General features: G+C 34.7%; 1 protein-coding gene across 1 annotated transcript in view; it reads right to left on the bottom strand.

Moving 5' to 3' along the window:
- The window catches only part of LOC137388370 (probable E3 ubiquitin-protein ligase HECTD2), a 29,173-nt gene extending 7,066 nt beyond the window's left edge, over window positions 1–22,107 (bottom strand). Inside the window, exons 1-16 of the mRNA XM_068074859.1 lie at window positions 21,972–22,107; window positions 20,461–20,591; window positions 19,800–19,895; window positions 16,095–16,204; window positions 14,181–14,343; window positions 11,863–12,119; window positions 10,387–10,489; window positions 10,135–10,230; window positions 9,978–10,039; window positions 9,556–9,628; window positions 8,270–8,379; window positions 5,540–5,688; window positions 4,123–4,343; window positions 2,725–2,832; window positions 1,948–2,172; window positions 410–574 (exon numbers count right to left, since the gene is read on the bottom strand). Of these exons, the coding sequence (XP_067930960.1) occupies window positions 410–574; window positions 1,948–2,172; window positions 2,725–2,832; window positions 4,123–4,343; window positions 5,540–5,688; window positions 8,270–8,379; window positions 9,556–9,628; window positions 9,978–10,039; window positions 10,135–10,230; window positions 10,387–10,489; window positions 11,863–12,119; window positions 14,181–14,343; window positions 16,095–16,204; window positions 19,800–19,895; window positions 20,461–20,591; window positions 21,972–22,107 (2,205 nt within the window). The remainder of the gene's footprint in view (window positions 1–409; window positions 575–1,947; window positions 2,173–2,724; window positions 2,833–4,122; window positions 4,344–5,539; window positions 5,689–8,269; window positions 8,380–9,555; window positions 9,629–9,977; window positions 10,040–10,134; window positions 10,231–10,386; window positions 10,490–11,862; window positions 12,120–14,180; window positions 14,344–16,094; window positions 16,205–19,799; window positions 19,896–20,460; window positions 20,592–21,971) is intronic.
- Between the last annotated feature and the right edge of the window lie 294 nt (window positions 22,108–22,401).

Genomic DNA, 22,401 nt, shown 5'->3' with positions numbered 1-22,401 from the left:
GGTCGTATAAATCGTACAAGGACCTTTGACGATATTAGGAAGGGCATCCAACCACATGTTCTTCTGCGCTTCAACCAACCACTATGTCAGCATTAGTACAAAAAAGATTTTAAAAAGTCATTCGCTAATAATGTAATATTATCCGTGAAAAAAATCCGCTGAGGAGAGAAGTCATTGTTCAATGGTTGGAACCTTTGCTGATGATCAGTAGGTCAGTAGTTCTAATCGCACAAGGACCGTCAGTTGTTTTATGAATGGCTTCAACCAGCCATCGTGACCCCACAATGAGCGGGAGCAGCTAGTAGAAGCAGAAAAGGTGATGTAGGTAATCTGTAAAACTTTGTCGCAGATATTTACAAGTACTTTACGTCATGATTACTTATGGGTACTTTATTTCCTAGACACTTACAGGCATGACAGACTCTAGATCATAGACTGTAGGCTTTGGAATGACTCCCACTGTAGCATTCGGGTTGCCACATGGTACCACTGCTGGGGAAAGCAATTTTTTGTAGGCAACAAATGGTAGCATTATATCCAAGTTTATGCCATTATACATGGCCAACCCCATCAGCTAAAGCTAAGGCTAAGGAAAGCATCCGAGGCTTTTCTTTCTTTCCAAATTTTTTTCTGCTGATACTTAATACATATAAAATGATATGTAGAAGGCTTATAGCTGGCAGAGTATCGATTACTATGACATTATGTAAGTCTTAGTTAATGTAAATTCCTTTTACAAATGCGAAGTACTGTAATAAACTTAAGTTTTTGGAGATTGTAAAACCATTAGCATGTTAATGCATTTTAAAGGTTTGTGTATGAAAAGTTGTCTTCAGACAAATTGTATCTTTTTGTCAATAATATATGCTAGATGTAGTTGTTAACAAGTAAATCTGTATATACATATATTTCTCAATGATGGTGTCTGTTGGTCCAGCTATAGCTATTAAAATCTTGGAATAAAGAATCCATACTGCAGAAGATTTAATCTAAGACCCTCCCTTTTCCCAGACTAACGCCTTACCAATTCAGCCACACACGCTTGATGGATTCATTAGGCAATATATGTCACTACATATGGAAGCAAATACGCTACCGCTCTCCGTTACGACACAGCGTGATGGCGTAACGTCATGGAGAAGGGTAGCTCTTATTAGTAAGCTTACTCAAATTATCTATCGGCATTGTGCCAGGATAATAACAAGTGGCAGACAACTAAATTACCTCTCATTGTTTATAAGCTGGCTTATAATACCTGGGCAACACCGGGTAGCACAGCTAGTTATTATTATAAAGATAATAGTAATAAAGATAATAGAATATTAGTTGAGTTTGGGATGATTTTTTTATGAAACTTATTTATACCGCACTGTCTGGCAGAGCAGATCAAAAGTCTTCTACTTTTTTATAATGTTGTATTAATGATAAATTGTCGATAAACCTTTCTGTGAGATTATCTACACTTTTCTATTAGCTGTTATGAATCAATACACTACTTGTCTGATTCAGGATGTCTAACAACTTTACATTGGACTGCAGCCAACTTTACATTGGACTGCAGCCAACTTTACATTGGACTGCAGCCAACTTTACATTCGACTGCAGCCAACTTTACATTGGACTGCAGCCAACTTTACATTCGACTGCAGCCAACTTTACATTCGACTGCAGCCAACTTTACATTCGACTGCAGCCAACTTTACATTGGACTGCAGCCAACTTTACATTAGACTGCAGCCAACTTTACATTGTACTGCAGCCAACTTTACCTGAAAAAATCCAGCAGTTTATTACTGCTTTTAAGCCTTCAATTTTATAAAAATTTTAAAAACCATTTTTTTCTGTCAATACAGCTTTATAGATCTGAAACAAGCAGGTTCTATTAATTCTATTCTCCTCTGCTTAAATTAAAGCTGAGAATTTTACAGTTGATATAGAAGAGGATACAACTCCAATTAGATTGTATTCCTTGAGCTTGCTCTCTCTATTGGCCAGGTTGAACCAGTAAGTGCCAGCTGACTTGTCATAGACAAACATGCCGTACTCTGGCCTAAACAGATCCCGGACGAGCAACAGGAACCACTCTTTAGTCAGACCACCCAGGTCTAAGCCAGGCTCTCCAACAAATGTTACCTTCAGCTTCTTCTTTAGGTCAAATTTGTTCTTGGCAATCTGAAATGTATAAGACTTCCACAACTGCGAAAATATAACATAACGTTTTATATTTATGTTATCTCAACTAGAGTTGTCTTTTTCTGAGTAGACGACTTCTTTGATGACTCATACATCACAACTTTTGTTAGACAATTCTTTACTGTAATAAGAACTGTGTCCTTCTATCTGTCTGAAGCAGCGCTAACAGTGTTGAAAAAAATTGCACCATATGGGAATCGAACCCGGGTATTCGGCTTCCCAGCCAAGCATTTCCACCATCCAAAGTCCAACCATCTTTCCACATTGCAGAATACTTTTAGTGTGCAGATACTTATAACTCATGATGATCTCTCACGGTGCACCAAACTGCATGGGTAATTGTGTGATAAAAAATTTCTTAAAAAGATGTAATTTCATTCAAATAGCATAAAAACAAATTATTTTAAATAAAATTTACCAAAATCTTTTAAAAAAATGTCTTCTCCTTCAACGGTTCAAATGTATTTACATAATTATAAAAAACATTATTCAGTTCTCTTTAAAATATATAAGAATTACTTCACATTCTACCTCTGTGAGTGAGTCCGAGACGATGCGGCGCCGTCTCACACTTAGGTTTAGAAACAAAGCCTCCAGTTCAGGTGCCTGTCTGCTTTGCACTTGAGCAACAATAGTTTTCTACAAGTAAACAGTAGCAAATGTTCAAACAAGTTGGAAATTTTGAGTGTATTGTCTATCATAAACCATTTATGAATTTCAGATATTTTTTTTAACATTTCAGTACTTTATTGAGATATGGACAGTCAACATTATATTATGATACAATAATACTTGTCAAGAAGAATATGGCTAGTAAAGAGCTAAAGGTGTATAGGTGTATCTTTATTAATAAAAAGATACCTATAAAATCAAAAAATCCTTCAGCTGTTTGAAGACTATATTTTTAAAATTCAAAAAAGCTAAGTAAGCTGGACAAATCCACAAAATGTACAACAGGACTGACTCGCTTAGCTTGATTTCTTGTCTTCTCACTATCTCCTTTTTTGGATCCTATCACTTTAGAATGCATAAAATTATCAAGGGCCTGTTTTAACAAATTTGATGACTTTTTATGCTATCCCTTAAGCAATCAATTTCAAATCTATAAAAAAAACATTACACCAACTTCATTGGAAAACTTCATATATTTTTTAGTGGTCGAAGTTCTGATGCCGGTAGGTACATAAGTTCCTTAACCATTCTAGTATTTATATAGGTAACTTATTACTAACTTCCTTAATCATTTGGAGCCATGGTGTTTTGTATGTACACCATGTTATGTGCAATCTTTTGTACATGTTATCTTTTGTACAACTTGTTATGTTACAAAACTATATACTATCACTAAGTTTAGCAGTTCTAGATTAACTTTAGACCTCTTAAGATGAGATCTGAACAAAAACCTACCGATACAAAGAAACAAAACTTTAAGGTCAAAAACTTAGCTTAAAAACTTTGCGCTGTTCGCATCATTGAAATTACACAGAGTTTTAAAAACGCTGATTGATAGACAAAAGGATGCTCCATTAATAATTGGTATTTCTCTCATCCAGATATAGTATATATATTTTTAGGTATTGTAAACTATAGTTTACACTGAATCAAGGGCCTTGATCAACCAACACGACAGTTTAGCGTAAAGGATGGACAGGTCTAGCTTCAAGTCTGAAGAATTACTTTAGCTGGCAATGCGTAACTGGCATGCACCTACATACGTAGCTTCTTAACATCAACTAGTAATTGCTGAGTGCTCAGTCTGATACACACAGAAAAGAGTAATAAATTCAGACCACGAAGGGGTTGAACACAGACCTACTGGTAGAGAATTGAGCACCCACTCAACATGGTTGTGCAGTAGTAGACACCACCTACTAGGCTAAATGTGTACTAACATACAAACACTGAATACTTGACAGCCGTCTTACTAACCCTTGCTTGACTGATCATCTGCTGCTCTGAGTCCTTCCTCAGGATCAGTCGTTTGGCAGAAATTGTCAGCAGAAAGGGGTACTGACAGAAAGAGAATCCACCTTTGAACTCTGGGTTCTGCCAGTTTTCGTATTCCTTATAGAGGTCAATATTGTTGAGCGTTTCATTATAAAAATCACTATAGGAGATCATGGAAGGCTCTGATTGGGTGTTTGTTGCATCTACAACAAAAACTGACTGTTTTAGTTAGCTCATGGAATTAATAGGGTGGTACAGTATAAATGGTATCCGCTTCTCTACCGACTCCATAACCAGCAGAGCTTTTTATACATTGTACAACGCAAAGCGTATTCAACATGTACCATCTAACAAAAAATTGAAACTGCTTACAAGCAGGTAAATGCTCAATGCTTTCTTTACCTAAAGTGTATTAATTGAAAAACTTATACAAACAGTAGAAAGGCAAATACAAACTTCTAATGCCAGTTTAGCTTTGACATTAAATAGCGATGAACTATGGATGAGCCAGTGATCAACGCTGTGGTAACACAATTCATAGCAATATTTGCTTCTGATGTTCTACAGTTCTTAAGACATCTAAAGTAGCATAGAGAGATACTAAAAACATTGATCAGTCTCTCTTTTCAAAGCCAAGCGAAAAGATAACTTTAGTATTCTTATTTAGTAAGTTGAACAAAGATAAAGAACTCACGCTTACAAAACTGGTACGTTCACTAAGGCTAGGTTTGTGGTACTCAATATATACAGTCAAAAGAAGGTATTTAAATACCAGCTAAAAAATGTATAAAGTCATAACATGACAACAAGCAGATATGAACAGACATTTACACATCCAATATTGGAGTTACCTTCTCTTTTTGCAAATATTTGTCCAGTTTGACTCATTCAAGTTCTGGTTTTGTTGTTAAAACTGCTATTTTGTTTTATTTTTTGTGTCCAGTACTAAAATTGAGAGTTGCCTTAATTTCAAAAATATAAACAGTTTTTTATTGACATCTAGTTTTAAAGCGATAAAAGAGATACATGTACTGGTACTAACACTAGTTCATGAAAATATGTATCTACATGTACATGTGCATAACCTTGCAGAACCTTTTGAATTCTTATCACAAAAGTTTTGTGTAGCGTTTTTATCAGCAAAAGGTTTTTAACATTACTTGGTTTAAAATATTTATATTCAAAATATTGAACAATTTATGTGCAATTTAAACACAGCTGAAAGAACAATCTATGATGTTTCCACAATTTTACGTAGCATCAACACTTCTAAGTATTCAATTAGCCAAGCAAAACACACGGGATGTCAGCTATTCTTTTAATGATTTACGAACTTGGCACTATTAAAGTACCTGCTAGGCATTGTCAAAGCATAGTTAATCAATGACATTGTACTTACTAAGTATAGCCAATACTTTGCAGCAACTCGGCATCCACCAATGGCATTTCGACATGGGAGGCAGGTCAGTCGGGTTGACAGGAAACAGTCTTTGACTTATAAACTTATTGAGCTTCAGTACCAACACCTTGAACTGATCAACTCCCACGCTAGTACAAAAATAGGTCAAATTGGAACCATTGAATAATCATCTTTCTATGTCACATACTTTTAATGGTAGCACTACTTAGAACACAGGGTCTACATGTAGGTGATCTTTGCAGAATTACTATTTTGACATTTGCCAACCTATTTACCTACCATACAACTGACTACCACACAACATTAAGGTAGTCAGCGGTATGGTATTTGCTCCACAGAGTGTCGTCAGTTCAGCAATCGCTATTCAGCCCTAATACCGTAATAGTATAGTACTATATGACATGACTTATAAAAATTTCTATTTTCCAAAGTTATTTGTAACTAGCAGTAAGCTAGACACATGAGAGCTCTTTCATTCCTGGGATGTTCTTTCATTATCAATTATCAACACTAGTCCGTACTAGCAGTACTGATCAGGCTTTCCTTCATTATCAATCAGACAAGCTGCAGGTGGGTGTTTAGTAGGCTGGTTCTCAGGCACCAGATAAAGTCTTAAAACTGAATATTTAAGCTACTTGGTGGAAGGCATGGAAAATATGCGTGTGCAGTTTGAGTAAAATTAGCCAAAACATGTGGAACCGCAGACTAACAGACAGACACAAACACACATGTGCACACGCACTCACACACACGCACGCACGCACGCACACACACACATGTGCACACGCACTCACATGCACACACACACATGCACACACACTCGCACACACACGCACACACACATGCACACACACACACGCGCGCGCACACGCTTGTACATGCATGCATGCATTCACCCGCACTCACCCAAGTAATTTATTAATGTAGGGTTTGTTTAGAAAATGGTTTAAGATTTAAAAAGGTAGTTGAGTTTCTCCTTTATTTTCAGACTTTCTGTTAAAGTGTGAGTTTTTACTCAAGTCTGCTTACTTTGCTTCCAAGAACAATTGTTTGTAGCGGCAGCGACTGAAGGACTAAGATAGTAGTCTATAATTACGAGAATTACTCTATCAAAACAGCTAAAATAGTTAGACAACTTTGAAGCTACACTTTATGATCCTTACCCTACAAGATGATCTGATTCGATGGATTTAAAAATTCTTATATACAGGTACATTATACATCTCATTAAAGAAGGGTTCTACAACCCGCTGAAGCTGAGAGCAAGCTTAAAAAGTTTACCTTATAAATGGGCAGACAACTCTCTATACAGTTAAAATTCCTAGCTGCAGGTAAGTGTGCACAAACTAAAAACTGATTTCATATAATTACTCTAAGAAAAAAGTGCATTACAAACAAAAGAAAATGAGCTAGTGGAGAGAACAACTCCTTTATTGACTACAGAAAAACAATCCCTTGTCTAATCCCACCCCTCTTACTGCTGGCGGCCTCACAAACAGCTGGAGTTAGACATAAACAGGAAAAACTGAATTTTACAAACAGACGGTCTCCAGCTAAGATTAAACCACAACTCTTAAACCTAGCACACAGACTACAGAGTCATTTGCTGCCATATACCCTGTCTGGGCAGGAACAGGAAATACTAAAATTCGCAAACAGATGCACTCTGATGCGAGTCTTAAATCTGACCACAGTCACTTGTTATAAAGGAGCAATGGTCAGCTACTTTGTAAGAACTTATTAGGAAACTGTAGGAAACAAATAAGTATTTTGTTTCCACTTCAAAAGCCTGTGTTTGCTATATACAGTATATATATATACATGTATAGTGTAGCCTGTGAAATAAGAGCCCAGTGCGATTATACGTATAGTATCACACATAAATACATAGCTGCAATCAATAAACTTCTAAATAAACTTGACAGCATACGCAAAAGCTGTTAATGATTATGACCTGAGCCATCAGTTGGACAGTACAGCTCAATGTCTATAAACAGATCCAGTGTATAGCAGCGTGTACATGTACCTCTAGTCAATAACCATTAACTTTTCTTTCACAAAGATATTGCCTATAGCTCTAGTGATGCCATCTTGCATAAACACGCCTGCTGCTTCAGTTAATTATAATTATTGTTGTCGATGTGCAGCCAACTCAACATTATCACATGCATGGACATGACACAGAGTGACATGACACAGACACAGTGTTGCATTTTAACAGCTACATGTATATCAAAGCTAAAAATATATGTTCGCACATTACACATAGTGCGCAGTGTCATACTATAGTTCCATTTTCTCACCAATCTACCATATTCACCATCGTATGTTTAAGTTTATGAACTTTTTGTTATTACAACTTTTAATTCACTATTCCAACTCCTCTGCAATACTATTAGATTACTAATTTTTAAAACGCTTTTAATAAAATCACTCAATAATTCCTGATTTCTGCTTTTTAATTTTTGGTTTTTCTTTTGTTCTTTAAGTATGTGTTGAAAAATATTGTTGATAGTTACTGATGCCAATAAAAGGCTATACATCCGTGCATTGCAAGGATGCTGGTACGTGGTTTACATATTCTCCTTGCCGTTTCTCTCAGAGCAAATTTGATTATAGTTTATTTTTTAGTGGTTATTATTAACGAGAATAAGTAATTTGTCACTCTCTTATGGTATTTACAACTAGCAAAGTTAAGAGGCAACTCACTTGCTGTACCACTGAACCAGCGTGTGATGACCATGGTCAGAAAGAGAAGCCATATGCCTCAGGAGGTGAGCCAGTATAACATAGGTTGTGACATTCTGGAAGAGAGGGTTCTGCAATCACAATAATCAAAAGAGGTTTTTAGAATTTCTTTCTAGTTTCCATCCCTCTCTGCACCCATATCATTATCTTGTTAGTAGTCATACACTCTCTGTATCCATATCAGCACCCTGCTAGTAGTCATAAACTCTCTGTACCCATATCTACTAACAAAGCACTGATGATTACTAATTATCAGTGTTAGACACATGTACTAACAAGTGTTTTTTTAGTTGTTTTACATTTCTCTTACAGTACAAATACATTTTTATAGTAGTTGTACATTTTTGTACAATCAAAATTTTTACCAAACAAGGAAAGTAATGCTAAGTGATGAGGTTTTCTATTCTGAATAATGTTCAAAATATAAATTTTTTTTCATTAAATGCTATTATATATTAGCTAGCTACTCAGCACTAAATATTTTTACTGTAAGTTGCATGAAGAGCACAGCTTTCACATCCTACCAGCAGCTTCTACTGTTAAACAGTCAGTTAGGGAGAAATAATGCTTGGGTACCATATTAAAGTAAATGCAGATATGGACATAAGTTTAGCTTAAACAAGCAAACAAAGATACTTTTTTACTTTATCTTTGAGATTAGGAAAACAAAAAATAAAAATATTTTTGTATGTTTTTTTAGCTCATCTTTCAAATTGCCAAGTGATGGATAAACTTCACAGAATTCACTATTTTTGACACAAAAACTATTCTATTGTATTAATATATTATTATGTTATTACATGTTATTAGTCTATTGCATGTTATTATATTATTTGTATATTATATGTTATTTGCTTTATATATATTTCTAGTATTTAATACCAAGATTGAAGCTCTTCTTGAGAATAACAAAACTTGTTTGCTTCATATGATTTCTCTAAAGTGGAATAAGCAGCACTAGCAATTATTTGTATAACCAGTAACATTTTACCAAATTAATGTATTTTATATTCATAAAAATACACAGTATATTATCAAATGCATTCAATAAAAACCACAAGCAGTTGCAAATTTTGGGCTATGCTCTATTGCTGGTAAATGTTGATATTAAACTTGGAAATAGGCCTATATTCTTCACCATCTGACATATATCTCTTTTTTATGAACCTTAGGCATGTAGACAGCAAGTCTCTACGCTAACAGTAAACAGATATGTTATATAGAAGTTACGTTAGCTCGGCACTTACCAGGGAAAATATGAGGTACACTCTCAGCTCATCATTGCCGACATTGACTCTAGCTCGAGTTTTCTCTGATAGCCTGAGATCACATGTACACAATTATTGAATATCTCATTTATGGTCTGCAAGCCAAGTTGCTTCATTTCATTCATTTTATTACACTTAGATATCATATGAACACATTTATAGGTACCAATTGTTTTTTACAAAGGAATATTAAAAATAGCATTTGATATAGACCAATTGTTTATCAAATAGCATATTTTCAAATATAGTCTATGTGTTCACAAACGTATGAACCATGCGTGTGATACTGACAGTTTAACACTAATAAAACAAGGCTAGAAACTTCAGAGCCAATAAAGCTATTTGCTGTAAACAGTATCTTACATTTAAAGTATGCAGCAGACAATTACAGCTAGCCTTACCCTTTGTCTGAGAGAAGACAATTGATGACACATTTCAACACAGCCTTCTGTATCTCACTCGGCTAAAATTAAAAGATACCACTACAGTAGGCATACAACTCTTTAGTAAAGCCCTGGTGATGTCACCATCAATTGTTTTATGCTATCGTCAACTTACCGCTTTTTTAAGTATTTCGTAGACAGTGTCAACGAGGTCTAACTGAATATTCAATTCATCACTAGTTTTGTCTGCTCCTGTTTCTTCTGGAGGTGCCTGCAACAGTTAAAAAAAATCATTAAGATCTACTGAATGGTGATACATATAGATGGCAAGCAATTGCTAATATAATAAAGTAACAAACTAAAGATACAGAGTACATGAAGTACCTGTGACACCATGCCATAAAGAGAAATCGAAGAGACCACATACCTTGAAAGTAGCATTGATGTTATCAAAGGACTTGAACATCTGACTGTATATTGATGTAAGCTCCGCCCATTCTCCAGTGTCTTTAGCAGTCTTGTACAAATGTCTATAAATATGAAAGGTCATATGGGAAACCCATTTATATACTCAAAATGTTTTATTTTCTACCGATAATGATGGAAATATATATGACAGAAAGTGCTCAATCGAAAAACTTATTGTAAAATTTTTAAATGAATCCAGTTTTACACAAGTTTGAGTTTAACTTTGTCGAACATATCATACATTCTTTCACTCAACTTTTTTGCATGCTTGATTTTTACTCTTTGCAATAAAATTGTTTTCTTCTTTGTTTTAAAGTAATATAATACGGTATTTAATAATACAGTAAAATTTTAATGTGTTTTGATCCAAGTCAGACAAATTAAAGGCCACTTTACCATTTCTGTTCATTACGAAGTGCGTAAAGGGTTATCTTTACTCGGGGAGGTATGAATACTCTATAAATACTCTATGAATACTTTATGTAAAATGTCCTTATTTATCAACTAGGATAGAACCATCTACTAAATGGGTAAACTTGACTACATTTCAATCAAAACTTTGAAAAAGCAGAAATTGCCTCAACATATTTACACCTGCAACAATTGCTAGTACCAAGTTTGTACATGGAGTTGTCTTAACGTTGTTTAATTATTTCAAACAAGAAGAGTGATGATAATACAACAATAATAGCTTTAAAAACATGATTTGAAAAGTCCTATTTGAATACCAACATAAATAAATAGTATGTTACATTTATACCATGTAGCAGAGCTCTTACATGACATGAGGATAATGACATGAGTTTCTTTCCTATACACCAGTGCACTCAGTTGAAGTCACTGTGACCACTGAACTTATATAATATATAATTCATAGTTATTTCTTTCAACTTTTTTTCAGCATTTAGTTGTATTTATAAAATTTGTACTACTATATATGTACATAGCAATTATATTTTGAAAAATAATTCTCACAACTACTATCAATGTTACCGGCAATTGGCAGCGCTGTAGTTTGCCTTGTTATTTTATATTGACATTCAGTACTTACCTCTGTGCAAATAAATAGATTAGAAAGAACTTCCTTTACAGTTGATGGCAATTGACTACAGAATTCTATAGAGTGACTATAACTAGAGTGTAAATATTCTGATGCAGAGTAACTCTATTTTGTCTAAAATTCTTCTTTAAAATTCTTGGCTGTTAAAATTTTTACATTACTTTGAAGTTTCATTTGAAATTTTCATGCCATGATATATATTTTTTGCTCACTTTTTGCTATTTTTATTCACACCAATTTTTGCTGCCACTGTTACAAACTCACTGCTGCCTCTGGTTACGGCTAGTCACTAACAGTAGCAATAAGAAACTTTCCCTCAATGTCTATTCTTTATCTAAGGCTCATGACCACGGATCTTGTTCAACGTAAACTTACTTCAGTTCTGATGATGTCCAGCTTTTATCTGGTGGCCTCTCTTTGACCTTGCTACGTCTACTATAGCTAGATGCAGTTCTTGGAGTTGATGGAGGTCGAGGGCTGGTGACTACTGCTGTCACCCTGTTGCTGTTCTGGTCTATGTCAGGCAACGTCAGCTCTTTGTCTCCTCCTTTTTCTGGTTTTTCTCCCTTTTTCTTTGGCCCGATATTTTGAAAAAAGTTAGCGATGCTTTGAAGTGGCCTACTTGTAGAGTGCTGCAAAATGTTATAGTTTTCTTCTTCAACACCTGGAGATGAATTTACACAGATCTTTTGTAGATTTTGTCAGAAAATATCGGTATTCTTTTATTATTTGCGATTTTTCTATGTTTGAGGTGATATGATTGCAGGAGGTTTCAAGATTAAAATCGATAAAACTTGATCGCAATTAAAATGCTCAAAAAATAAATACGTGAAAAATGACATCACTAGTCGCTATAGTCGATATCGGTAATTGCACTTAAGTTGCAGTATTACAAGTCTCTATTCTGTTAGTCTCTTTACAACTATAGACATCATAATCGTACTTTCGCTTAATCTTTGCAGTTTAATCGTGATCAAGTTTTATTCAGTTTAATCTTGAAACATCCTGTCTATCAGATCGCCTCATCCATCAAAAAAAATTGCAAATAATATTAATATTTTCTGCTAAAATCTACTAAAGTCTTTGTGCATGTTTATTTTTCAGTAAAATTAAAAACAGGCATTTCACTTGAAGTGCTTTATATGGTTTTTACCTGTGAGGTGTAATACCTCTCTGCCTACTATGGTTAACCACATAATATTTCTTGCAATATTTATTACAAGCACTTTCTTATAAAAACATATAAACCTTCAAACCAGAAAGTGCTTTTATATTTTCCTCAAAGTCTAAAAATACTTTTCTTACTTTTCTCTTAAAAGTAGCTTGTTGACTTCCTGATTTAGTAGCACTCACTGTTAAGTTTATTACTTTGTTCATACTTAAAATAATTGTGTCATTCAAGATATACCAGATATACCAGCAGCTGCAAGTGTCTCACTTGTCTAGCTGTGACAATGCTGTGCGGCACAGAGTTAAACCTTTTCTCCATCTCTGCATTGAAATTGGTTTATATTGATTTATTATTTATTACTGATTTATTTGATTTACTATTGATTTATATTAAAACCTCTTATATCTTCTATTATGATCATTCGTAAAAGTTTGTGAAAATAAACATAATACACAGGCAAATTTTAATTTAAAACTAAAATTCACGAAAAATTTATTACTAACAAACTTTTAAATGTAAATAGCGTCTACAAAAACCACAGAGATTGTAAATTGATAGACAGCGAGAATAGCTTAGCATCTAAGTGAAATTTGTTGGGAAGTTTATTAGTTTGAGAACCATGGAGACCATAGATTCAGCATCAACATTAGTTATAAGTTTGACTTTTCATCTTTACTGGCTATATCGAACAAGCCAGCAATTATTTGTTTAAAGGAATGATTACTCCAATAGGATAACTTTTCAAAGAATCCTGTTTCAATTTATGAAACGATCCTAAGGGGATTTTTCATAAGGTAATTGTCTTAACAAACAGGTCTTATCAGCAGGTCAAATCTTTATAGTTGTGAACTCTTCATGCATTGAAGGTTTCTGTATAGAAGCAATCCTAGAAGCCGAGAAACTTATAAAAAATCTTCACTTGTGAAAACTGGAGACACTAGAGTTGTAAAAAGTTTATGGATATGTACAGCAGCTCACAACACCGTAAATATTTTCAATGAATTCCACTTGTAGCGAGCAACTTCTAGACAGTTTTTTTGTATACTAGCTTTCCAGAATGTTTTAATGAACCATGGCTTGTCTTTTGCATTATCAAACAAGCAAAACGAGTGAGTGTTTAACCGAAGTTCGATCTTTTAAGCTTTTGAGACGTGTTGCTACTAAATACAAGGTTACACAGAAAATTGAGGCTTACTAGAAGATAACCTTGAATTGACTATCTACAGATATTTAAATGCAAATTCATAAATTGCTACAGAAATTTCGCTACGTCTGTATGAACCAGTTTAAGCATAGGGAAATCAGTTCAAAAACTGATAATATGTTGTGTGGTTTGATATAGCTACTAAAACCTTTGACAATAGTAGCGTGTATTGTAACAACGCTGTGCGAGCTTGTTTTAATCAATAAATTTCAATAAAAGCTTTATTGATTAGCCAAGTTCAACTGCACTGGAGCGTTTACTAACCTGCCTCTCTGAATAGACGGCGTAAAAGTTTTCAGACTTTATTTTTCGACTTACCTCTTCAGTTTCGTGTTTTAAAGATTTCTTGGTGGCTTTTTCCCTATGCAGTTGAGTGTATCGTGTCCTAAGGTCATCTGTCTGCGTGTTTCTCAATCGGCCATTTTGAAACTCTCGAATATGGTTAGCAACGGCGGCGTCATAAAAGGCTCCACATCCAGGACTGTAGATAAGTCAAACAGGTATCATTAGTAAGATAATCATCTAAAGTTAGCTTGAAAATACTTTGTTTTTGTAAGTGGTTCTCCTTTTATAAAACTACAGCTTAAATAAAAATTTCCAAAAATTGATTAAGAGTGGCCTTTGTAAAAAAATCTAGCCTCGATCATTGTAAGCAGATTATTAATGTAGGTAAAAAATGAAGTTTGGAGTTAATAAATTAAAAATGAATTTCAGTCATCGTCAGATCTCGTGTAGTTTAAAAGTTTCACTTCAATGTAAACAAAAACTTGACCACATCCTTCATATGTGACTTTCAGGTGTTTATATGAGCAAAATAATAGCTATGACTTTTTATTATTTGTTGAAGTTTAATCTACACAATAAACGACAAAACTCGTCTGACTCAGCCAAATAAAACAGAACTTCATTGCACCAATTTCTTTTCAACTCTATTTACAAATAGCGTCACTTGTATTTCATGAAAGTATTTGTACATTTATAGAAACACGTATCCCTTAACTGACTGATCAATTACATATACACAATCCGCTTCTCTGGGAAAACAGGTTTTTTGTAGTTTACAACAAAGACATATTTAGAGAGCTGATTTCTGACCATAGTATAGCTCAGGCTTGCTGATGATTGAGTTATAATTCAAAACTAAAAACATTAGCAACTTTATTCTATGCTGTGATCTGTTGAGCATTTGTAAAATTGCCATGAAATTTACCATTTCTGCAACCGTGACTACAGATTGTAGTGAATATCATATATTCAGTACAAATATGATAATATGATAGTACGTATGATAATGATATATTCGATATTATATATTTATTACATGATGTCCTTGCAAATGTATGCTTTGAATTTGATTCTTGCAGCAGCATGTCTGAGAACTAAAACAAATTGAATCTAAAACGCAACCACACCCCTCTTTTTATTACCTAGGTGGCTTGCAGTGGCAAAAGTTAAGTACCCTGAATGAGCATTTCACTGGCTTCTTTTGTGAAGATGAAATATATCAGATGTGAAGATGATGTCGAAGTAAAGCTATAACTAAGAAGGCCTTCAGATTCCCTATAAGGGTAAACATGACAAAATATCAGAACTTATTGATCCTTGAATATTTTACATGTACATTTACTCGTCGCATAAATGCTCGTCACATGTCTGTGACAAGCATTTCCTTAGTGTTATGCATACTGTATTTATAAGCTTGAAGTTATCCTCTACACGCAGCGGTCAGTGATATGCGATTGACACAGTAATTACTTTATGGGTGACCTGCAAATACATCCAACAAAACATTCCTAAACACAAAATGCTTTTGTTATCAAGTAGTTGTCTATCGCAGCCTACAAACATAAAACTATTAATAAGATTTCCAACCTTGGCTTTTAACTATTCAATGACAAGCATGTGTTTCTTTACTATCGATGGACCCTATCTTGTTCTGTTTTCTTTCTAAAGATTCTAACTGGAGTTGTCTCCTTCCGTAATTAAGTCAAATTGGTAGCATTAGTCAGTACCAGCATTTTCATTATTTGCTTATTTGGCCATATATTTATGAAATTTTGGCTACAAGGAAACTGGTACCAGACCATTTCTGATACCAGTTTCTTTGTGGCAAGCCAAAAAAAGCTTCTAAATTAGTAATAACTTTGGCTATTTTCAAAAGCTAAAATTGCTTTTTAAATTAGTAATTTAAATTTGTTGTAAACCATCAAATTGCTTCACTATTAAGCCTACCAAATAGTTCGTTTAGTGCCAGCAGGTTGAGCAACAGATAGCTTGCAGCTTGAGCATGTTTTAGTCACCGGTCCATTAGGGTGGGTGGCGGTGGAGGTGCCCTCCATGGTCTATCAATGTCCTAAACTTCCTTTTACAACATTTTCCTTAGTTCTGGCAGTTTTTCATCTCAGCTGTAACAACAAAATTTCAAAACAGCTGCAGTTAACTTAACAGGTCAGAGTCCATAAAATAAACTGACCACTAACAGCAGGTGTCTGCATGCTGATATAACCGCACAGGTTGTAAAGGATTGTCATGACTTAATAGTGTAAACTTTCCTCAAGTCAAAATTTTTCCCTCTTGGGAGAAGGACTTAAATGGCTTTGGTAGTATAAACTTTCCTCAAATCAAATTTCTCCCTCTTGCTCTCAGCTTGTAATTGAAAAGATATTTATTTACGCAGTTAGTAACACCACATTATGTAATAATTAATGTCTCTAATGTTGACCACTCCTACACCTAAGGCGCTGTTATGTAAGCCATTGTTGCTTAGGATCTTATCATATGTAGTAATGTAGTGTCAATGTGGTATCAATGTAGTAAGTTCTATTTATGCTTTACACTACCCTGTTGGACGCTGTTGGACGCTATGTATAAAAACGTTTGCCCATGTTTTAGGTGTTTGGTTAGCCCCAAAAATTATGCATTATTCTCTTCGACGAAACAACAAAAGGATTCCCAGTTTTTAATTTGCTTATCCAATATTGAGTCTTTAGTCTAAAGGTAAAATGAATTTGAGAGCAGACAGAACATTTTATTTAAATATGCAATATCCCTATACAGCAGAGCTTTTGTCAACCTAAGCTGATTTTTTAAAGCATTTAAAATAGATAAAAAGTAAATGGACTTTATAGTCCAGTGATGCCAGCTAAATGGAAACTTAGTTCAGTTCAGAAAGCCTTAGTTCAGAAAAAGAATTGAAACAACAAAAGTCCAAAAACTTGCAATCAAACAGCTTTTATATTTTGGTTTAGTTTAGCTTTTTCATTTAGTTCGGACAATGGCAACTGAAGCCCTCGGTTGATTGGATAATTTATTTTTAACGAATCCGGTAATTCATTTTATTGTGTCACAAACATCTCACTCAATAGTAATTCAGAATGAAACAAATGGATTTGTGTCACAATAGGACTAGAGAATGTTGGAGCAACATTAACTTTCTGAGTTAATTTCAGACACCCGTGATGTCCTTTTATAAGCTACAGTTGATTCGATTGAGCAAATTCCACTTTAGAAACTTTGCAGATGCAGTTCCAGATGTATGTAAGCAGCCCTAATACCTGATTCTGATGTCACCATTCCTAATTTTTTTCATTTGCCTGCTGAAAACATCAGCAGGTTTGAATACCACTCACACTCATCCCTACCTCGAGCTGTTATTTAGGTACAAAGGTAAAGTAGCACTCAGTCTAAATGTTTTAGCTCAAAACATAGAAACAAGTAGATTTCATAGATCCAGGATTCTATGAATGACATGGAACTATATACTAGACATGTTCATTCTAACAAGGCTGGCAGATATGTTGTATACAGATCGCAAGAGAAGGTAGAAAACAGAGCTGCATGAAAGTCAGTGATAAAGCATGAACCGTTAGACAGTCATTGTCAAAAAGTGTGTGAGAGAAAGTGAGAGAGAGAGAGAGAGAGAGAGAGAGAGAGAGAGAGAGAGAGTAGGAGAACGAGGTATCTATGCTAACAAGACCAATGATAGAAATGGTCTCAATATTAAACTTTAGTTGAGGTTCAGCCATATTTATTAGTGTCACCATCACGATAATTATAGTTTATTTATAATTTAAAAATAGATGCCTTAACATATTGCAAACTTGTGATAACATGATAAATAGTGGCTATTTGTTCCCTAAGATTGATGGCAGCAAGATTATGCGCTAACAATAATATCAAATGTTAAGGTAAAATAACTTCTTTCTTGTTTCAAGAAACTGCAATAGCTAACAACTGTTAACAAGTTTCCAAGCTGACTCTACTCACCTGACCCTTTCCTCTATATAGCATACAGCCACTCTGCGCATGGCCTAGGAATGGACATCTAGCTAGCCAATAATCAATGGGTTGCCATTGCAATGATGACAATATGAACAATGCAGTTGTATTCAACACCTGTATTGATCTCTTGCTCATTACCATAAAATTAATTCATATTGCTCGTCACAAAGTTTGTTTGTTGGCTCTTGACATAAAATCATGACATGTTTTTATGTTTGACTGTTAAAATAGATTTATATGCTCTTAGCAACTGCGCAGTTGTGAATTATTTAATACATATACATGAGCGCAATAAAAAAACAATGGCTGTGCTCAGAGTATATGCTGTGATAATTATAGTGGTATAATGCTTATTGAGTAGCAAGAACTTGGCTGACTAAACGCAGCAGCAGCACGAGTGCTGAGAAGGTGACCATAGCGACAAAGTCTAGACTAAGGAAAAAAGGCAGTGCTTCGTCATTCTTGTAGATTAATCGAACTGCTTTTTGTGTTAAGCTCTCTATCTCTATCTGTTCTTCTTACTCTCTTTATTGGTAGCATTCACTCCGTTTTCTCCCTCTCTCTCCTCTCCTTCTCTTTCTCCCTCTCTCCCTCTCCATCTCCTCTCCTTCTCTTTCTCCCTCTCTCCCTCCCTCTCCCTCTCTCTCTCTCTCATTCTCTCTCTCTCTCTCGTTCTCTCTCTCCTTCTCTCTCTCTCTCTCTCTCTCTCTCTCTCTCTCTCTCTCTCTCTCTCTTTCTCTCTCTCTCTCGTTTTCTCTCTCTCTCCTTCTCTCTCTCTCTCTCTCTCTCTCCCTCTCTCCCTCTCTCCCTCTCTCCCTCTCTCCCTCTCTCCCTCTCCCCCTCTCCCCCTCTCTCCCTCTCTCCCTCTCTCCCTCTATCCCTCTATCCCTCTATCCCTCTCCCCCTCTCTCCCTCTATCTCTCCCTCTTTCTTTCTCCTTGTCTCTTTTTCCCTCTATACATCCTTTTTCGCTTTTTCTTCTCTCTTATTCTTTGTCCCTCTATTTTTTTTTCTATTATCCGGTCGGTCGTATACTATCTGCAAAAGTTGTCATACCATTATGAACCACAGTCCTCATTTTATCTGTTTTCTCAACATTCCATTCTTACCACAACCAATGAATCAAGGCTAGTTAGACCTCACTGCAGGCAATATAATAATATATAAAAACTTCCTGCTAGCTTGTTGCAATTTAGTTTCATTATTTGGAAAATTTTGCTTAAATACCAGTTCATACATGGCATCACCATAAATAATAAAAACATTCATGACACCTTTCTATCATCGAGTCCTCCCCTCTGAGTAGCTGTCAAAAGCAGATTACTTAATATAGGCCTATAGATTTATTTGATTTGATTGATAGATTTGTGAGAGACTAACAGAGTTGCTTGTGTGTCACTTGCTGTCAGGCATTTTCATGTTGTATCTTCAAACTGAATGTAGAACATGCTTCCCGGTTCATTTCCATTACTAAACACAATGATTCATAAAGGCAATCTCAAACCCCTCGTTTGAATGAAACAAAATGGGCTCAAAACATAATGAAAAAGAGATACAAAAGCGATATGTTATTGGAAGGCTATTTTAGGGAGAGTTTAGCCTTTTCACACAGCAGCAACATATAAAAAACAACACACTTTATGATCTTTGACTTACTTCCTGCCTCTCTTCTGCTGTTATCTGATCGGAATGTGGTTCCTTGTAGGGTTCTGGTGGTTCTATTGTGGGTAATTGAAATGTGCAAAGTATTTCCTGGAATGATAGTATTACGACATCCATTTTGTTTATAAAGGAGATGCAAGTCCAGATTCACAACATTATAACAACATTTGCCATTCTAACTTTCAAACTACATATCATGAGAGAAGTGTTTTGTGTAGTTGAAATAAATTAAGAGAGAAAATAAAAACAACTGTAAAGGTTTTCAAACTTTGTCAAACAACTGCAACTTTCAAACTTCACCTCATACGGAAAAGGTTTTATGCAGGACAACTAAATTAAAAATAAATAAAACAACTTTAATGGTTTTCAAACAACTGTAAGTTTAAAATTTTATAACTTGAAAGAAGTGTTTTGTTGAAATAAATTAGAAAGAAAAATAAAAATGTAAAGGTGTTTAAATGTAAATGTGAACTCATTAGCGAGTAACGTCTAAATATAGTCTATTTCGCTACGATTACAATCAAAAGTTATTTGGTATACAATTATATGATTTCCGTTTGTTTCAGTGTTGGCATGCGAAAATTTATGCACGTTGTTTGTCAGTCTGTGATGCTCGAAGTTGTGCTCTCCTTTCTCTGGCCTTTGCTAAGCATACGTTTTTTGCTGTTTTTTCTAAGGCTTTAGCAGCTGCTTTCCTCAGCCTGTCTTTTCTAAGCCTTTCTTCACTTTCCTCTGATGAATCATTGCAGGTTCTTTTCTTTGCAGGCATTAGACACTGTGTAACTTCTGAGAAGACATGTATTTAACAGATTAATAAAAAAATATGACAGATTATGGTAGTATTTTGTAGTTGAAATTTTATTACAACAATGTCTGTCAAAAATAGTTGAATAAAAAATTAATATTAATAACAAAGATTTGAAACTAAGTGATAATAACAATGATAGGAAAATGAATAATGTTTCAACTTCAAACACGATACTAAAATTATGTTTACAAATGTGCAAGTTGAATTATTAACGATAATGAAACAAACTTTAAAAACTTATATTATAAACTTTAAAAGTTATAAGACGTTTATAAATGTAATAAGAGAATGTAAATCTATATATATTTCTCACAATATGTGAATGTATATAAATATAAGAGAGCGAAAAATAACTGATATTTGTAATATTACACGATAAATCTTACAGATAATCTAACAAATAATCTTACAGTAATCTTACAAATGTTTGTCGTAAAATGTGAAAATAATTACGAATTATTACTTGGTTATGTTTAGAAGGAAAGATGTGTAAGCTAATACACAAAGCGAGCACTGATAGGAACTTTTGTGAAAGGAAGTTGCGCTTGTTAATATACTATATCGCTATTAAAATAAACGTTAAACAAAAAATTGAAAAATGTTCATACAAACAAAGATGTTTTAATTTAAACGTAAAAAGATTTTTTAAACGAATAAAATCTCTGTTCATATTTAATGATTATGGAGCGCAAGGTACCAAATCAGAATTCAAAAAACATAATGTAGCTGGGAAAAAGTTTTCTGAGCGGCTGGAATAAATTAGTAGCGAAGTAAATGTAGATGTAAAATAAATAGCAAGTATTTAAACTATGAAATGTCGATGCAATGTATATCCTTTGGTAACTTATATAATCAGTACAAAAATCGCCAATTTTAATTTGAGATAAATTATTAGCTTTAACAAAAAAAGACAAAGAAGCATTGCGTTGCATATACTTAAGTCCAAAATATTTCTGAACAGAACATCGTAACCCGTGAACGCAAGGCTAAAATAATTAGCATATGCGTATGCAGTATATGAAAAAGTAACTGACTATTATGCTGTTCTAGCTCAGTGGTAGAGCGTCCGGATAAGAAACTTGTCAATGCATTATTGTGAGGTCAAATCCATCAGAATGCGGATTCTAAAACCAAGATTTTAATAGGTATAGCCAGAATGCAGACAGACGACATACTTTGAGAAACATATACATGTATATAGATAACCATAAAGGAAGAAGCCACCATTCAAGAGTTATCACAATTATATTTGCTCAATACCTTATATTTTCCACACGATTTCAAAACATAAAGTAACACTCCATCCTCACAACATGTATGAACATTCAATTGACTTTACTATGATGTTTAACTATTACCTAATTGTAGCTTTAGAACTATTTTATTCTCAAGTTGTAGCCTCAGTCCCAAATAACCTGTAGAATGTTTAGTGCCATCATCTAGTGCCACCTGTACATGGGTCGAGTCGACAGCGACTAAACCGTCAACCCCCATACAAATGGAGACTGTAACCTGGACACCTTTACAGAACCCAAAACGGAGAGAGAGAAGAGAAGGAAGGAGGAAAGGGGAAAAGAGGAGAGAAGAGGAGAGGGGAAGAGAGGGAAGGAGAGAGAAAGGGGAGAGAGGAGAGAGAGAGGGAAGGGGAGAGAGGGGAGAAAAAGGGGGAGAGAGAGATAGAGAGGGAGGGAAGGGGGAGAAAGAGGAGAGAGATAGAGAGGGAAGGGGAGAGAGAGAGGAGAGAAAAAGGGGGAGAGAGAGATAGAGAGGGAGGGAAGGGGAGAGAGA

The sequence above is a fragment of the Watersipora subatra genome, chromosome 1 (genome assembly GCF_963576615.1).
Source record: "Watersipora subatra chromosome 1, tzWatSuba1.1, whole genome shotgun sequence".
NCBI classification, from domain to species: Eukaryota; Metazoa; Bryozoa; class Gymnolaemata; order Cheilostomatida; family Watersiporidae; genus Watersipora; species Watersipora subatra.
This window is presented reverse-complemented; position numbering and strand designations above follow the sequence as displayed.